Source organism: Poecilia latipinna, unplaced genomic scaffold, assembly GCF_001443285.1.
Source record: "Poecilia latipinna isolate Pla-1442-1.1 unplaced genomic scaffold, P_latipinna-1.0 Scaffold856, whole genome shotgun sequence".
In the NCBI taxonomy this organism is placed as follows: Eukaryota; Metazoa; Chordata; class Actinopteri; order Cyprinodontiformes; family Poeciliidae; genus Poecilia; species Poecilia latipinna.
In genome coordinates, this window is record NW_015113472.1 from 264,484 (window position 1) to 283,586 (window position 19,103).

Sequence of the window (19,103 nt, forward strand, 5' to 3'; positions counted from 1 at the left end):
GCTTAACTATTACTTATTAAATGTTTATACCTCTTTAACTATTACACATTTCCTCAGCTCAGACTTTAATGTATTTTATTTTGATTTCAAGCGACAGACCTCCACCAATTGTGAGGGAGAAGGTGATTAATACATGGCTGTTAAAAGTTTTACGAATTAAAGTCTGAATTTTTTATGGCTTACCTTTGGATTTCAGAGTGAAGGGAAATGAAGACAGCGGCGTGGTACACTGTCTAGATTTCACTTTTTATTTGTAAAGTGAAATTAGTGGTTGCAGCATGACCAAAATGTGAAAAAGTCCAAAGGCTGCAACACGTAGAAGAAAAGAGAAGTCTACTCGAAAAGAAAGCTTCTGATGTTAGCATATAGTTCCTGTTCTTGATATAGTTTGAAACTGCAAAACTCAGAAACTTTAAGGAACATTTTTAATTTGTGTTATCTTCATCTCTGCCAAACAAGGTAAAAAGTAAATGAAAATAACAACTCTACGAGAAACTCAAAGAGAAAATAGTAAATGATTTAAAAAACAATTATGGACCCTCTTCTGGATCAAATTTACATAAATTACATTAAATAAATGTCAAAAAAGGATCAAAGTGGTCTAAAGTGATAAATACACATTACTCCACATAAAGTTGCCCATAGCAATACTGAAACATGAGAGAAATATTTCAAACACAAACCCTACTTTAACTGCTGTGGTCTCACGATTATTAAACCGCCTAAACAGAACTCTTTAAAAGGCAAACGATAATGTTTCATCACATGTTAGAAATATGTCGAACTCAAAGAAACGCCTCAAAAGAGAGGACGGATTAAAAAAAAAGATAGAAAAGGCAGAAAATATCCCCAGAAATGTGTCTGGAGGAATATTGTAGCTTAAAGCTCAAAGAGCAGAGGCTGCGCCACCTGGTGGCAGAAAGAGGAAGCTATCAACAGCTGCCATCAGGTTTTTGAGGTGGTCGAAAACCCTTGATTGACCACAACAAATCTGCAGGGAGATACATGAGACTACTAACCTAAAAGCACAAGAATAGCCCATTGAGAATTGCTAAAAGCAATATAAATAAGCTAAGGAAGTTTGGGATTCTGTTCAGTGGATGAGTGGATCAAAACTAAATATAAAGACAGTGGTGGTCCTCTGAAACTGTAAAGCTGCAGTTTGTGAAGGGCAGGATGGATTCAGTCAAATATCAGGAAATCCTGGGAGAAAATGTCATGAAGAAGCCGAACCACACAACGGGGAAAATATCGCAAACGCTGCCGAGGCTCGGATTCAGAAAAAAATCATTGGAAACATTAAAGTGGCCATCATTGTAGCCTTCCTTCGAGTGGAGCATTGATCTGAAAAAAATCAGGCTTTCAGATTAAAACAACAAAAAGATGCTCTTATGAATCCTAAAGGTTATTATACTGAAAGGGTTCAACAATTTTGAGGGTGCAGAATTCAGTAAAAATTGCTTTTTTACAATTAATCTCCGGAAGTTACTTGAAATATAGATTGTGTTGAGACATTGAAACTATTTTTAATTTGTTTATTGCAACAGATTTTAAGTTTATTTCCACTAAACCGAATTAGCAGAGGTGGATGAATGACTTTTAAAGTGAAGCGGCCCACACACCGTCAGTACTTTAAAGCAAAACCACAGAAAAGGAAAAGTGGTTTTGAACATATTCATAACCGACTTACAAATTGAGTGCAAGTGAAAAGTTTCCAAGTCTAAAAACAGCTACTTATCTTTATTGAAGTCAAACAAGCTGAACAATGCTAGGCTTATATGCTTAGGAAACAATGAAGAGGCTTTAAGTTTGAATTTCACAAACTTCTAAGTCTGGATGTGATGAGAACAAATTAAACATTTTCAAACGTTTTGCAAGCGGAAGTGAAAGTTAGATGGGCCGTGGCCAGAGTGCTGCTGTAGGTATGATGCTTGGCTCTGCCACTGCATAAGAAACAGGCAGTAACAGTCACAGAGGTTTCATCAGGCATGTCAGTTTTTTTCTGTAGCTGCCCTTCCACTTCCTTATTCACCCCTCTGTGCGTTTCCTCTTTCAGCAACTGATATTATTCCCCTTCAGCGCTCTGCTTTGGGTGATTCTTCGCTTTCGAGCTGTAAAACTGAGCTGCTTGTCTGCTCTTATTCAAGTGATGTTGAGGTCGGTGTCGCTGAACTTAGTTGTGTTCGGTTTTAGAGATCTGGAAGGGGATTTCTGAGCCGCGGAAGGAGAAGACGACGGGTGAGAGCAACAGGTACGCAGCGCGAACAGAACAGTTTGCCGATCTGCTCTCTTAACTTGTTTTAACTGTGACCAACTCTCTTTGTGCTTTTCAGCTCCAATGCCGCCCTTTGGGTTTTCTTTATGAGGCAGAAGGAAGCATCAGAGTGAAACGGTGACAGTCATGTGCGTCTTTCTGCAGTAGTCTACGTGCCCTGCGTCCGCTTCCGTGCGAACAATGTCAGGCGACGTCAGCACCTTGACCTGGAGGAGCATGTCTCCCACCAGCCCGACAGATTCCTCGGATATGTCTCCCACCACCCACGTGGGCAGGGATAGCATCTTCCCGGTGAAGATTATCAAAGTGTGCTTCCTCAGCAACAGCTCCAACCTGGGAAAGAACTTCAAGCTGGTCCGCTGTGAGGAGGGCTGGACGATCAAGGTATGCTCCTCTGCTTATTTCCAACCCGTCTTTGATTACAGCAACAGACTGTGCAAAGTCTGTCAAGACACAGGAAATAAACAGCCGAAAGGTTGTGTAATGCCACACCGTCCACCGACCTTTCAGGTTTCCATCCCTGAAGCCTCTCTGCTCTTCTGCTCATTTCAGCACGGTGGCTAAATATTATTTAGATGCTCTTCAAACTTAAAACATAAGAATCTCTCGAAGTGTTTGGGTCTTTGTCGCAATCCAAGGCAATTCATTCAAGTTCAAGTCATGTTGCCAAATATAAGGTGAATTCCTGTCAAAGAGCGACTAGTCTTCAATTAGCAGTAATTCCCAGTGGTGAGCAAGCATGTGGCAACAGTGGAAAGGAACGACTCACTTTTAGCAGGAAGAGGAAGATGCCTCGTCCACACGAGAACGTTTTCATCCACACAGAAGCTCAAAGAACAGACAAAAACGCAATTTTTGGCAAGCAACAAAGTCAAGCTTCTTTGTGTCACGTTGTATTACACAAATAATCAACTACAAGACGGCGAATATGTAATCCGGCACTGTTGTTGTTGTGCAAGTTGAGGATTATATTTCAGGTTAGAGGCTGAGCTAATACATCAGTGTTTTTAGAAAACCAGTGTTTTTCACTGTCCACACAAATATCTGAGCAAAATTTTCACTCTGGAACCCCAAAAAACATGTTTCCCAATGTCGGAAGAAAAAAAAGTTCGTGTGCACTACGAAGAAAGTTTCATCAAATAGTGAAAATGTGAACACATTACATAATTGTGTGTATTTTCAGAGTACAGAGGTTTAGAAGGGATGACGTTTTTTGATTATTCTCCAACCAACGGCACATTCAATCTTAAATAGCAATTTGGATACCACAGGAAAAAGTTTGGTTATTTGATTACTCAACCTGTTAGGATGGTGTGGTTACATTTCACACACAGCATCATAAAAATTAGCATGTTAAATTCTCTATGCAAGAAAGTACATATTTGGTAACTTCTTTTAAAAGTTTTTGACACTTGCAGCACAGTCATCATTGCTGGAGGAACCTTTACCATGGCGGCTGCTATATTTATCATCACTGTCAAAGCAACACTTACACTTCTATTAAGAACTACTGAGCATGCTCACTACAACATTTACTTGCTTAAATAGGTGTTATGTGACAGAAACAAATGGATCTTAAATTTATTTTGCTCTAAATTCCTGCTACAGATAGCTGCGCTGCACCGTTAATAGCAGCTTGTACGTAAATGAGAGCTCTGTTTAACTTCATCTTTGCTTTGCATTATTTCTCTTCCCTTGTATATCAATAGCGCAGGTGAGAACGTGAGTATTTCCGTTTTTGAAACAAAACTCCATCATGCGCCGCAGATTGTTGCTGAAGTGCGTGTAGTTTTCAGTTTAATTCAATTAAGTCAAATGAAATCTAATTCAATAAAATGTGATTTATTTATTTTTTTCAAATTTTCTATGCTGACATGTCTGGTATAAATTCAATTTAATTGTCAAACTGCTCGTTTAGGCATCGACTATTAGCAATATAAGCTCCAACGACGCATTTCTCAGAGTTCTGTACATTTAAATCCTGTTATGCATTTGCCTGATTTAGTGAAACACTAATGGCTAAAACTGAAGAAAAAAAATAAATAAATAAAAAATAATTATTAATGCGCTGTAGTGAAACCGGCTGTTGAAGTTGAAGTTGCTGACGGAATAAATAACTTTTCGAGTTTAAAATCGGATTTCAGGAGGCTTTCTTATTATTTTTTCTTAATCGAAAGTTGGTCATTGAAGCTTAGTTAGTTCCCTGCAGCCCCAGCTTACCTGAATTCATCATTTAGGGTGAGTAGATACTGTCCTACGCTGCTGTCCTCTAAGCTTCACTCAGCTGTGTTATTAATTTTTCCCATAAACCAACATTTCCAGTGATCTCAGCATTATCTGGCTGTTTGTCCACTGCTTTCCTCAGCGCGGTAGTAAAAGGGAGTTACCACAGTTCAGACTTGATGTTGACGCCTTGCAAAGCCCTCAGCACATCTGCCATTTCTGCTTCAACTCAAAACGTTTGCAGAGAACTGATAACATCGCTGCCTCGGTTGCGAGACTGTTTGCAACCAAGTCGCCTTGCTTGTTCGAGAGTTTGCTGTCAATAATGAGTCAATAATACGTTTCCAATTTGCACCATTAGCTGAGGAAATGGTCAAAATCAAAGCTTTGGGTTGAGAAAAAAGCCGACATGAGGATTTACTCATCTTTTCTGGCGGCCATTATGAAAATGTCACAATCACATGCTAACATTTGCTTCTCCTCTAGAACGTCATCCATACGGTGCTGTCCAGTGGCTGTGTGGGTCCAGACATAAAGCACAGGCTCTGTTACGGCCTTCTTCTCAAACACCTCAAGTCTTCAGAGATGCACTGGCTGCATCCGGATCTGACCGTGACAGAGCTGACACATCGCTATGAACAGCAGCACATCGAGGCCGAGTGGAGGTCAGCGACTGCTTCTATTCCTAGTTTTGATTGGTGGAGATAAACTGATATAAACTGCAGATAGTGACTCAAATTTCCTAACCTTAAACAAATTTTTTGCTCTGACGAATGTGAAATATTTCACCTTGGATTAAAAATAAATTTCTAAATATCAAACTTTTTCAGACTCAGTTTTATAGATTTTCAATCATTTTTTTAATGACATCATGGACATAGCATGGTATAGCTCTCGTTTTACTCAATTCATATAAAAACTAAAGCTAGCTGCTGATTGACCAAATGTGCTATTATACCGTTTTTTTTTTCTTTTTTTTTTTTTCTGGACAAACTTGCATGAGATAAAATACATAATGCTGAAAAATCTGGCATGGATCTGGTAAGAATCAAAAACAGATCCTTGAATTTGCAGTTTATGATCAGCAAGAATAATTTAACAAATTTCAAGAAATAAGATTTCAAAGGCTTTGTTTGGCCTCTAAACTAAATCTAAAGTAAGACCCTTACAGTACACTTAAAAAAAAGAAAAAACAGATAGAAGTAAAGTGATCTAAAGGCTGAAAAACATTTTTTTAAAAAGCCCCGTTTTTATTTTAGAATAATTATGTTATCTAACTCAAACATGACTAAATGAGAAAGAAAAACTAGCTTTGATGTGATAAACTAATACAAAAGTTAGTCATCTAAATAGAAATCATTACAAAAAAAAGTTTTATCGAAACATAAGCTTTTAACTTTTAGATAACATCTGTTTTATAATTTAAAGAAACCCTGATGATCTATAAAAGTGGAATAAAATCTTTTTTTATTTACAACCATATTGTTTATAGTTATTTTAAAAATGTCTGTGCAGTGAATGCAAGTCAAATTTCTTGGTTGTGAGCAGAAATGTGACCAATAAAGCCGATTCTGATGCTGAAAAATGCAGATCTGGTAAACCAGTTGAAACATATCAGCTCTAACTTTAACTTTTTTCACTGGTTTCATGTAGCTTCTTTTTTCTTATTTGCAACACCACTACTAAAGTTAGGTGTACGCATATTTTCACATTTAACTTCAGTTTTAAAGTACTTCACTTAAAACAAAAATGAAATCACTGCCTATAAATGCAGTGTTGACTTGTATGCGTATAATCTATTGAACATAAGTTCTTATGTGTTGTCCAAGACAACACATAAGAACACGTTATATGTTTAAAGGGCTTCAGTGACATGAAATTTAAACTTTAAGTAAATGAATGAAATAAAGGAAATCCAAATCATAAGTGTATGTGCGATTTAAGTGAACATTTGACAAATTATTGTTTGTGCACATAGCTATATGCGCTCAATGAGGCCTTAGCCCTTCATGATCTCTGATTGAGTTATACAACAAGATGGGCTTGCACTCTAGAGTCCTGCATATTCTATTTCCGATTAGCTAATTATGATGTTTGTCTGTACAGATATGACCTGAGGATCAGATACATCCCGTCAGACTTCATGGAGACCTTTATGGATGACAGAACAACCATGCTCTACTTTTACCAACAGGTCAAATATCTACAGCTGTCCACCTTTTAAGAGTTTCCAGATTACTTTTTCAGTGATAGGAAATTCATTGAGCATCAGGGTTAAACTAAGATCCTGCTAAAAATGTTTGGTAAATATCAAAAAAAAAGCTTTTTGTTTTCAACAGGTACGAAGTGATTACATGCAAAATTATGCCTCCAAAGTCAGCGATGGGATGGCCTTACAGCTTGGTTGTCTGGAGATCAGGTAAAGAACGGCTGATGTTTCATCGAGGCTTAAAGAAGAAGACGGACAAGTCGTGTTGGTACTGACAGCTAAATCCTGGTGTTGTTGCTGCAGGAGGTTCTACAAGGACATGAATCCAAATGGACTGGAGAAAAAGTCCAACTTTGAACTGCTGGAGTAAGTAAAGTCTTTACGGTCTTTCAGCAAAATAGTGTTCAAGCAGGCAGAGGCGCATCTGGAAGCCGTCTGATCGAAGCACAAAATTGTAGCTGTAAAAACACCAACATGTATTCACTCCACTCTTTAGGAAAGACGTAGGGCTGGACCTGTTCTTTCCCAGAGAGCTCATAGACAGCATGAAGGTACAGTCACCTCCAGACCACGTGTCGTTTTGTTCTCGCCACTGATTCGTCAGCGAATGATGCCGTCTGTCTGTGTGGTCGCGTGCCAGCCCAAGCAGTTGCGCCGGCTGATCCAGCAGACCTTTCAGAGCTACTCGACGTTTCAGCAGGACCAGTGCATGGCGAAGTTCTTCACCACGTTGTCTCAGTGCTACAGCATCACCGAGGAGAGCTACGGCTGCCAGCTGGTGGTGAGCCGTCTTGTGACGTCATGTATTAATCAATCTGGACAACCTGGAACATCTAGGTGTCCCTCAAAATCGTAAACTTAAGACATACTTTCTCAAAGCAATGAGTTTTATGTTGCATATACTGAGAGATATGGAAGATGTATGCCTTTTAGAAAAAGCAGAAAAGTGCTATTTAACATGCAGAACCTTTCTGTGTTCTGCTTTTCTGTAGCACGGCTGGAATCTGGCTATAGACCTGGTCATAGGATCCGCCGGGATCAGTCAACAAATGGATAACTCAAAAGTGAGTGGAAATCTTTTCATCGTCCAACTTATTAATCACACCAGTTGATTTCTTCAATTATTTTAGCAAAAATATTCTAAAAAGTGAAATATTTCTCCACTTGAAATATTGGATCCCTGCAGCTCCTCCTGAGTATGTGATATTTGCTTTAATTGTTTTTCTCTAATCTACTTTACTTATAGTCTACAACAGGGAAATGTTGCTCAGACTTATTTTGGTTTGGTCAAGGGTCACAGTCAGAACAACATCTAAGAGGTAAAGGGTGGATTGTAAATTCTTAAAATGCATTTTCAGACTATTTATCTCCATAAATCATAAAAGAAAAAAAAAAAAGAAACTAACTAACGAAAATAAAATTGATCATAATCTGTTAAGAAAATGGAAGTGGGTTGGGTTGCAATGGCAACATGCGGGTTTAATTAGTCAAGGTATCAACTTTAGCTCTTCATTGCTTCAACTTAACCAGCAGTTCCAAAGTACATCAGTGTTAATCAGAAATACTGTCTGTTTCGCAGCCCGTCTGTCTGGCCAAGTTCTCTGACGTTCGCAGCATCTCCTGCACCGCTGAGCCTGACGGCCGCGCTCTCCTCACCGTGCACATAGAGGGATCCAAACAGGTAGCACTTCACTTCCCGACTCAGTAGTTTCACAGTTAGAGTAGCAGGAGAAAGTCGTGCGGGTATAAGGCGAAGCACTCACATCCTTCTCAGTGCTTTTGTGCATGCAAACATACTACATGTAGTTCTTCTCTGCGACTAAATAAATGCATCTCTTTCACTGGTTTGAGCCAGTTCCTCATTGTATTAGCATACTTATCTAACGACTGCTCGGTAGCTAACCAGGAGAGACTGACACAGTCAGTTAGCTGGACAAGCAAAACTTAAAGAAACAGGAGCTGAAACATACTTAGGATTGGTCAGTGTAGGGTTATTCTGAGATCCAAGAATCAGAAATAAAATATATCCTTCTGGCAAACTAGAAAAAACAAGTTTTATCTAAGAACTTGAAGGGTTATTAACAGCCTTAAAGAGGTGTCAGTGGTACAACAATTAAGATTCACAAGTAATTTTGCCCAAGAACCTTTTTTTATTTTTTTTAATGTCTAATTTGACCAAAAAAAACCCAGCATGGTTCCACTTTTGGACCACTACCTACATCCTCCAGTCATATGAAAACTTTTGCTGTTCTGGGAGTGCCAAGCCAAGCTTCTCCTTTTCTTCATATTTCCTTTGCATCCTGATGTGGCTTCTGAGTTGCACTATTTTTGTGGCTTTCAAACCCCAACATGTTCACCTAAAGCAGATTATCTTGTGCTTTCAACTCCACAGCCGCTTGCAGTGAACATTTCCTCCCTGACCGTAGCAGAGAACATGGCCGACCTGATCGATGGCTACTGCCGACTGGAAGGAAAAGCCGAGAAATCGCTCATGATCAGACCTAACAAAGGTACCATCACAGGATGTCGTAGGGCAAAATCACTGTGGTATAAAAATAAAAAAAAAGCAAAATGTACTTAAAAAAAAAGAAGTCCCGCTTTTCAACCTTGATGTCACTAAGTCATAATGAAAGTGCTGTATTTGGTTTTCACAGGAAGAGACACGAGGCTAAAGCTTCCCGACATACCTCAAAGGTGACTATTATGGGTCAAGTTTCAAAAATGTTCATGACACTCAAACGTTTTTTTTTTTGTTTGTTTGTTTGTTTTGGTAAACACGCCAAAAGCAAAAACTGTGTAGGTGTTGGGTTTATTTTTGTGCTTCCTCTTTTCCTCTGCATTTTATTTGACATTTTCTTTCATGTTCCTCTCTGTTTGAAAAAAAAAAAAGTTATTCAAGCATTACTTGCAGCTGACTCCTTTTTACAACAGCTGCATGTTATTTCCATCTTTGAACACCAAAACAAGATTTTCTCTACATTTCATTCCAGAGCTGGTCCCTCCGGCCCAGACAGAGGTTCAAGTAAGTCAATATCTTCATTTATAAACTGAACAGACTCTCATGTCTTGAGTTTTTACTTGCATCTCACTTTTCTAACTACATTTAGAAAGGTTTTAATTGAGTAATAAATGCTGAACGTAAGCGCTGTTTTAAAATGTTTTTTTTTTTTTTTTCACTTAACTTTTAGGTTCGGATATTTATGCAGAGATCCCAGAACAGACCGCAAAGTATGATGGTGAGTAATAATTTATCTTAAATTAGGCAAATAATGCAGCATTGTTCTCAAACAATCACAAAGTGCTTCATAATGACCGAGCGTAAAAATAAAAACAATAAAATAAAAAAAAATAAAATAAAGAAAATGCCATAATATAAAAACATCTAAAGGAAAATGATGTCAAGCAACGCTGGAGACCAACTGAGGTTTATCTGGTGGGGGGACGAAGCAAGAATAGGTGGAACAAAATTCTCAAAAGGTCGCTTGAGGTAAACAAGTCTCCATGACGACCATTAGACGCCATCTACAAGCGCGTCTTAATAAACTAGAGACACAAAACTATTTCTGTAATTCAAAGCGTGTAAAGCACAGCGGTCCAACCGTCTTCATACTGAGCCTGAAAGCAGCAGCCCGCTTCATGCATACCATCATATTATGCTACTGTAATTCATTTGCTTTAGCTGTGGATGTTTTTCCAAGGGGCTGAAAGGCATTCGGTAGCACAGCTAAGGTTCTTCTGGATAATCTTATTGAATCCTCAGAAATTTCTTTCTTCCATATTTTTTCTTTTTGTGCTTAGACAAACATCGGATCTCCAGAGATGACATCGTTGTAGGTCGGATACTCGGCGAGGGATTTTTTGGTGAAGTCCAAGAGGGAGTTTACAAAAGTCCAGTGAGTTTGTCTCGGTTTAAGTTTCATTCATATGTTGCTATTAGGGCAGGGTGATAAATCAATTTTATTGATTAATTAAAATTTAGGTTTTTGAAGATTTAATTTTAGAAGATTTAATGCACTACCATAGTTCATAGTGATGTCAGCATGTCAAAGGTCCACCATCTTGTTTGACAGCTTCTATTTAGTTGGACTTTGAATTCGGGTAACTCTATGACGAAACGTAAAGGTCAGGCTATTTTTTTTTTTTTTTTAGAAAAATAAAGTCATAATGTAACAATAAAGTCAAAATAATACAAAAAAGTTGTATTGTTAGGAGAATTAAGTACTGATTTTTACACAAAAAAAGAAAAAACAATAATTCCGCAACTTTTTTCTTATTTTGTTTTGTTACACTCATGTAGCCTGATCCTAATATTAAATCATATAACTCAAAGAAGGGATGATGGAAGTAAAAGCCACTTTTTGAAAATATTTTCAGTCATTTGTAATTTCTATTTTTTTTTTTTAAGAAAGCAACACAAAAAAAAATCTGAGATTTTATCTTTAAGTCAAATCGCCCAGCCATAGTTGCCACTGTACGTACTTTTCTATCAGCACTAAACTCAACCTAATCTCCACACTGCCTTAACAGAACTGTAAGTCTTTCTAAAAAAAAAAAAAACACTGAATGAGTTGCTATGGCGATGACGTGTGTTTGCAGAGAGGAGAGAGAACCCGCGTGGCGATCAAAACATGCAAAGACTGCTCGGCGGATGTGAAGGAGAAGTTTCTAAGTGAAGCTGGTGAGTGCATGGCTGCTGCAGTGATTGTTTCCTGCTCAGACCCATTCAGACAGCTTCTCCATTACTCACGTCTCGACCTTTCTTTGTGTCAACGCTGATGATGATGATGATGATGATGATGATGATGATGATGATGATGATGATGTGACCGAAACATTAGCAACCTTCTTCCGTTGCTTTTAATAGAAAACACTTCAGGGAGGTGTTTATTTTTTATTTTGCGGAAACGTGATATTTAAAAGAAAAGGTGAAACATCGCCTTTCTCTTGTTTGGACGCTACGTGTTCTTGATCAGAGCGCCGTTTCTTCTGACTTCCTGTTGTCTGCTTGTGGCTTTGTCAAACAGGCTTAGATAGAAACCACAGCTCCAGTGGGGAAAATCTAAACAGGCTTCTTTCAGGCTTTAATTTAGGCCAGTGTGTTTAAAAAAAAATGATGGCAACACCTTATTTAATTTGGAGCAAACTGAATTTGATTCATGATGATTTGATACAAAATGTCATAAGGATCTTGAATTTTAATTGCAAAAAGTGTGACAGTTGTTTAACATTTCACAATTACGCCATGTATGGTACTTTGTTTTGATTCTATCGCATAAAATTCCAATGAAATACATTGTTGTGGCTGTAATATAGCAAAATGTGAAACATTTGAAGCAGTTTCAGTACTTTCACAGGAACCTTGAGTATAAGACTTTTATAGTTCTAGGTTAAAGTCTATCGCCTGCTTCTCTTTTATTTTCTGGTTTTGGTTTCTAGCTGTGGTTGTGACCGCTAGCTGTGAGCCCCATCATGCTATAAACTGCCAAGTGTTTCACCACCAGCTAACACCGGTAACTGGTTGCTAAGTAGGTTAGCCAAACACACTGTCATATATGGCGTCCACCAAAACATTGGCTTTGAACTTGGTGGATAAACTGTTGTTGCCATGGGTTTACGTTTTGGATTATAAAAAATGTTTTCACTATTGTGCTTAGCTGTGTAGATGTTGTTCATTCAGTCAAATTCTGCATTTTTCTCAGTTAACGTGACAAGTTCAGCTTTACTGACACTCCGCAAACACTAGATATAATGAACCATCAACTATGTGCAGTTCAGTATTTGCAGATTCACCCAGAAGGTCGGGTGAACCTTCTGTTGGAGGTACCTCCAAATTATTTGCAGAAAATTCGCCGACTCGCAGAACTTTTTCAAAGAGCTAAAATATATTTTTTTAAAATGTAGTTTGGGAAGCTGAAATAACTAGGCATAATGCTGCTTGATATTCTATTAGCTGCTGTTTCCAAATCCAGCCAATTCAGGAGAACCGTTTATTTTCCTTGGTACTGATTGGGTGCACCCTCAAATTCAGTTTCAATAATATTTTATGGATGTCAAAGAGAAATTAAGAGTGGAAATAAGGAAGAGTGTTGATGTTAGCTTCTGTGGTAATGCTGAGATGTTCTCCACTATGTCAACGGTTAAAAAAAAACAAACAATAAAAACACCGTAGGTAACATCTGTATTACAGATAATTTACAAATGTTATGTTTTTATTGATCTGTGTTGATTCCTTTGTTGCAGATCTCATGAAAAACCTGGACCACCCTCACATTGTGCGTCTCATCGGGGTCATTGAGGTCGATCCGGTCTGGATCGTCATGGAGCTCTACGAACATGGAGAGGTGTGGTTCTGAGTTCAGACTGTAAAGTTGAGCAGCTTCTCGTGCATCTGGCCTGATTATCACAACCAGTACAGTTAGTCATTGTTATGCTCGTGTGTGTGTTTATCTGCAAGCTGGGAAACTACCTTGTGGAGCAGCAGTACATCCTGACCACAGCAAAGTTAACGCAGTACTGTCTACAAATCTGCAAAGCCTTGGCTTACCTAGAGGGACTCAGCATGGTACACAGGTAACATCACTAAAGTGAACAAACAAGCAACTGAGGCTTTTTTAAAATTTGTACCTTACTTTTCTATGTTGGTCAAAGTGCAGGGACTTTCAGTTAATCTCTTTAACAACCACTAAAGTTCTGTATCTAAGATCATTCATGGAAAGTTAAGTGGAAAGATAAGGTACACCAGCAACAGGGACAACTGTTGCTTTCTGCTCTTTCCATTTAAGCAACTCTTGAAATCTTTAAGCCACTTCAATATTTTTGGAATTTCATTTTTATCTCTTATCTTTCTACCACTGCTTGTGTTTGCAGAGATATCGCCGTTAGAAACGTCCTGGTTGCATCTGCTGAATGCGTTAAGCTCGGAGATTTTGGACTGTCTCGCTACGTTGATGAACAAGAATATTACAAAGGTACACAAACGCAGCTGCCCTGTATCCATTTATCCTTTTTATTTATTTATTTATTTTTGGGGGGGGTTTATAAATGTCAGTAAAACACAATTTAACTTCCAGTGTATTTTTGGATCCTGTTCTCTTCCTCTGTGTGCAGCCTCTGTCAGTCGATTACCGATCAAATGGATGGCTCCTGAATCCATCAACTTTAGACGCTTCACCTCAGCCAGCGACGTCTGGATGTTTGGTAATGAGAAAACACATCTTCCTACTAACCAATAGAGACTTCATGAAAAGTCTTTTTTACACTGTTCATTTGAATTTTTAAATCTATTTATGCAGACATGGTCTGTCAAAGGGAACTATGAAGCAAACCCTGAACGAAACCAAACCGAGTAAAATCAGCTCTAAATACTGAAACCATATGGGAGTCCATGTAAAGCTCACTGAATCGAGCCTCTTTATGCTGACACATCATATGTTAGGCTTCTCTTCATTTTTTTTATGGTCAGAGCAGTCTGTGTGAAGCTCACCGCAGTGACAAAAAAATGCATATATGGATCATAGAGTTCCTCCTAACAACTCACCAGAAGAAGTCCTATTTTAGTTTTTTATCGTTTGCTAACACTCACCTAAAGTCTGCTGTCAAATCCTCCACAGAAAAGCTATGGGACTAGATTAGTGCTCATCGTCTCTAGCAACTTGGAACATTTCTAGATGAAGTTTCTCTATTTGTTTTTCCATAGTCAAACATTTGGTTGCTGTTTTAGAAACTGCATGTAAATTATAAAGGATGGAAATCTAACAGCTACTGAGAAAATGGCTTCCAACAAAATTAGTGTGTCAGCTTACACAAAAGAAAAACGTGCTCCAGTTTAAGAGGAAAAAAAAGGGCCAGCTCCTAAGAAAAAGTATTCAAACCTCTTAAAAAATGTAAGTTTTGATAACAGCATATTTGTAAAGTAGAAGGAAAACAGTACAATTTTCAGAATCTTGGCAAGTAAAAATTGAAAAGTGTGGCGCACATTCAGACCGAGACTCTCTTTCTACAACAAGATCATTTCAGAATACTTTGGTTCTGTGCATCACTATCTAAAAATAGAACGGCACAACCACAAACCCAGCGATACATAGGTAGGTTTGTGGGGAACAAGAGCGTTTTTAGTGAAGTGGCCAAGAGGCCTGAGGCAATTCTGGAGGAGTTACCGGCCCCCAAAGCTCCAGAAGCAGATGGATAAAGATGAATAGAGTGACCAGAACTGAAGCAACATTTCTTTGAGATACAGACTAAAATCAAAAGTTAGAGATGATTACTTGGTAAAGCTGATGCTCTTATTGAAGAATTTTCAAACCAAATATTTTCAGCCCCTCGCCTGCTTTATGTCTTTCGATAATATACCAGATTTATCACCGACAAAGTCAACCATGGGTGTGTCTTCAACAGGTGTGTGTGTTTGGGAGATCTTCTCGATGGCCCAGCAGCCTTTTTACTGGCTGGAGAACGGGCAGGTGATCAACCAGCTGGAGTCCGGAGTCCGGCTCCACAAACCCCAGCAGTGCCCTCCCCCCATCTACGGCCTGCTCACCCGCTGCTGGGCCTACGAGCCCCACAGCCGCCCCACCTTCAGGGACCTCGTCTTCTCCTTCAGGTGCACACACGCGCACACACACACACACACACACACACACGCACTCCTCCAAATGTCGGGCTTTTACTCCAATAGCAGTTGGATTGCTTACACATGCTTGTTATTTGACAGTGAGATCCACAAGATGGAGTTGGAGCAGGAAACAGATGTTAGAAGAGAACGGTCTCAGTCTTTCTCCTCCACGCGCACAGACCCTCCCCCAAAGGTTAGTTAAGCCAAAGTTCACTTCTGATTCTGAATAGCTAACAACTTTTCTCACCTTGGTGCTGATGACAGCTTTCGAAAGAAATAGATTAAAAGTGACTGCACTGCCTAAATGGTCCGACTTCAATTTTCCTCTGAGTCTTTGTTTATTGTCAGAATTTGTTCAGATTGTTGTTGTATTAATACTCTAATTTTCTTCTGTTCATATTAAATTAACTATGAAATACTCAGCATTAATTTTCTCTTTTTCTTCTCCATCATCAGCCATCCAGAGCTCAAGGCAACACCCTCGCACGCATAAAGGTAACCAAAAAGCAGAACATTGATCTAAGAGTTGTGTGGTAAAAACCACAGTTAGGCTGAAAGTAACCCAGATTTTAAAAAATACAAAAAAGAAAAATAGCAATGCCAGTAGTTTCATTTGCGTCCGTGTGCTTTTTAGGCTCCGGAGAAAGACAGCAGGATGTTGTGGGAGAAAGAGAGAGTGGAGGACACTTTACAGAGACAGAGGCGAGAGATGCTGATGGACAAACAGTGGTTGGAGCAGGAAGAGAGACAGCTGGTGAGACATGTCGCTCGCTCGCGCCAAAACACGTCCACCCTAACCTGAACTACTACCGACAAACTGGCCACCACACTGCTGCATTCACTGACGCAGAACCATGTTGGTTTTCTTTGGCTCATAGGATCCTGTGGTGAGACAAGATTCACTAACCAAGGTATGTTTTTTTCCACCACTGGGAATTTCTCTGACGTATTTAAGTGTATATTTTAAATGATAGCAACCCAATCCTGCTCATATATTTACATGCACTCATCAGGAAATGTAATATTAATGGTAAATTTGGACCTCTTTTTTAGCAGTTCATAAAACAGAACCAGATAAAAAAGTGTGGAAGTTCGAATTCATTCTGGATTTTCTACACAATGTGTATTTTTATAAGTTCTAAGTTTATAAGGGAGGAAAAATGTGGACCACGAGTATTTTGAACTTGGGCAATTTGACCCGTGTGGTCAAATTGACCTATAGGTTCATATATATTCATATAAAGTTTAACCTGTTGGTCACAGGTTGTCATTCACAATGAAAGGGGTGTCAAACTCCAGTCCTCAAGGGCCGCTGTCCTGCAGTGTTTAGATGTGCCACAGGTAAAAAACAGTGGAATGAAATGGCTTAATTACCTCCTCCCTGTGTAGATGGTTCTCCTGAGCCTTGCTAATGACCTAATTATTCTTTTCAGGTGTGGTGCAGCAGAGGCACATCTAAAAGTTGCAGGACAGAGGCCCTTGAGGACTGGAGTTTGACACCTCTGTCACTAGAGGACCCAAATTTGGGTCCTCTAGTGACAGATAGGTTAACCAAATATTAGTCAGGGTGTAGTATGATTTTATTTGACCTTGTGTGAATAAGACAGTCCTCAAATAGGTTGGGTCGTCTTTGTGTGGGTAAAAGTTGGTCTGGCTTGCCATCATAGGAGCTGCACCAACAAACAACTTTTTACCTCAAAAGATTTTTTTTATTACAGAAATATAACTCATCAAATTTCCTGCTTTTCTATTTTTTTTTTTTTTTATCTACAGCCTCCTGAAGAAAGCCCAGCAAATGGTGAGTCCTGGTCATCGGTTTTATTTGGTTTTATTTCCTGATGTCATCAGCTGTATTAAGGAATAAGGCTGTTGCATCTTCATTTATTGAGAGAACAGAAAATGACCAAGCTGCTTCTCTCCATTGTTAATTTAACCAGGACTGGTTTTTGGTCACACAAGGGTTCCGCTCTCAGAAAAGAGAGTCTCGATCATACGGTCCTTACGGGTTTTTACACAAGTCATGACGTCAAAGCTCAATGACCAGGTCATCTGACCTCTCGCTCGGCCTGCGACTCCCTCTCAGAAAATTTCATAATTAGTCATTTAGTTATTGACGTGTAGATCCAAAGGTTTCCAGAGTTCTCTCTGTGTGTGACTCAGACGAGTTGCTATACTCCCCCACAAGTATTAGACCAGCATTCATCACTTCTAAATCAAACGAATGGCTCATTAACCTGCTTACAACCAAACACATGCACTCAAGCGACAATGGAACGGCTTAAATCAAAGCTGCATCGAACGTTTTATGAAATATTTTAAAGAATCTTGAGTTAACTTTAGATTTTTTTTGAGTCAGGTCCCCCGGAGAAATCCTCAATGCCTCCCACCGCCTCACAGACTCGGCCCACAGCCGAGCTGGACCGGTCCGGAGACGAGGTCTACACCGGCGTCATGGCGATGGTGAAGCAGGTGGTGCAGCTGAAGAACGAAGTCAACACGCTGCCCGCCTCGGAGTATCCCACCGCTGTCAAGGTACACTCATCTCTTGGAGTCTTGGTGACTCCATGCTCCTCATCGTTGGTTGTAAGTGAGAACACCAGGAGAGGGCGCTCTTCACTCTCTCACTTTGCTGTCTGCAGGCTGTAGGAATCACTCTCCGCAGTCTGATTCAAAGTGTTGATGAAATTCTGCCGTCTCTGCACAGCTCAGTCACCACAGAGGTAAACTTTAGATGTTTATGCCTCATCTATGGGTTTAAAGCTTAATCACGATATTTTTCTGTCACTCGAACAATGGATAAGATAGATGAAAAAAGGCTTTGAGGTGATCTTCAGAGTGATAAGACTACCGCTTTACTTCCTCCCCATCTCAGATCGAAGGCACCAAGAAACTCCTGAACAAGGATCTGGGCGAGCTCATCAACAAGATGCGGCTCGCCCAGCAGAACTCTGTAACCTCGCTGAAGGAGGAGTGTCAGAAACAGATGCTGGCCGCTGCCCACACGCTAGCGCTGGACTCCAAAAACCTGCTGGACGCCGTGGACCAGGCTCGGGTCAGGGCCAACCTGGCCAAGCCCAAACCCAGCTCCCAAGATGCAGGAGGAGGCGAGCCGGACGAGTAAAGGAAAATGCGTTCCCTGCTTTGTAAATAAAGATTGATGTTTGAAGTTGAACTGAAATAATTATCAGGATACATGGAACTTTAAAAGCAGCGATTTTGTACTGTTTATTCTTTGTTTTCGATGTTAGAACACTGTGTTAATAAGCACTTCCTGTTCGTCACTCGACGGCAAAATATTTCTGTGATGTCGATGCATCACAGCAAGTATTTTTCTGCAGGCAGAGTTCTGAGTTGGAGCATTTTGTAAATGCTTGAATTAAAAATGTATGCAAACACTGTCTCCTCTTATCAGTTACACTTATTTGACTTCAGGAGGACGATGAGAGACTTAAGACCCACCAACTGCTATCAAGGCAATCTGTGTTTCCTGAACACCTCAACAAAAACCACAGGCTGGCTGCCTCCTTATCACACCACATAGAGGCAGTAATTCATGCAGAAGGAGTCCCACCCAAGTATAGTGTGCATAGACATAGACACACATAACAAGGGAGGAATTCTGCTAAATGCCAATTTTCAGGCCGAAAGTTTCATTTGTGTTTGAGAATTTACCCATTCCTGATTTGAGGTATGGGTATATAAAAAGGTCACAGGGGGGAATTGGATTACTGCCGACAACATATTCGCGTTTGTAGATAGATTTTTACCCAGAATGCAAATGGAAA

The 19,103-nt window shown here is 39.5% G+C and overlaps 1 protein-coding gene across 2 annotated transcripts; it reads left to right on the top strand.

Annotated features, from left to right (window-relative positions):
• Positions 1-1,988: 1,988 nt before the first annotated feature.
• Positions 1,989-18,716, top strand: LOC106956919 (protein-tyrosine kinase 2-beta-like). Of its 2 annotated transcripts, none has more exons than XM_015048030.1 (29): positions 1,989-2,251; positions 2,334-2,659; positions 4,985-5,163; positions 6,605-6,692; positions 6,838-6,917; positions 7,011-7,073; positions 7,204-7,258; positions 7,348-7,488; positions 7,700-7,771; positions 8,287-8,388; positions 9,100-9,217; positions 9,362-9,401; positions 9,698-9,729; positions 9,896-9,943; positions 10,506-10,600; positions 11,304-11,385; positions 12,948-13,048; positions 13,162-13,277; positions 13,575-13,675; positions 13,815-13,904; positions 15,102-15,306; positions 15,418-15,511; positions 15,775-15,813; positions 15,953-16,072; positions 16,197-16,229; positions 17,092-17,116; positions 17,675-17,850; positions 17,958-18,038; positions 18,191-18,716. In XM_015048030.1, exons 2-29 carry the CDS (start codon positions 2,456-2,458, stop codon positions 18,437-18,439), a joined length of 2,829 nt encoding a protein of 942 aa, XP_014903516.1. In that variant the 5' UTR covers positions 1,989-2,251; positions 2,334-2,455; the 3' UTR covers positions 18,440-18,716. The 2 variants fall into 2 exon arrangements, with proteins under 2 accessions (XP_014903516.1, XP_014903517.1); XM_015048031.1 differs by having other exon boundaries at positions 1,989-2,238; positions 2,420-2,659.
• The last annotated feature ends 387 nt before the right edge of the window (positions 18,717-19,103 follow it).

What these genes read in the sequence shown, in the direction of transcription:
- LOC106956919 (XM_015048030.1), top strand. Translation starts at nt 2,456, where the DNA reads ATGTCAGGCGACGTCAGCACCTTGACCTGGAGGAGCATGTCTCCCACC. An exon ending in AACAAATGGATAACTCAAAA is followed by an intron (nt 7,772 to 8,286) that starts GTGAGTGGAAAT and finishes TCTGTTTCGCAG; the next exon opens with CCCGTCTGTCTGGCCAAGTT. An exon ending in CGGCCCAGACAGAGGTTCAA is followed by an intron (nt 9,730 to 9,895) that starts GTAAGTCAATAT and finishes CTTAACTTTTAG; the next exon opens with GTTCGGATATTTATGCAGAG.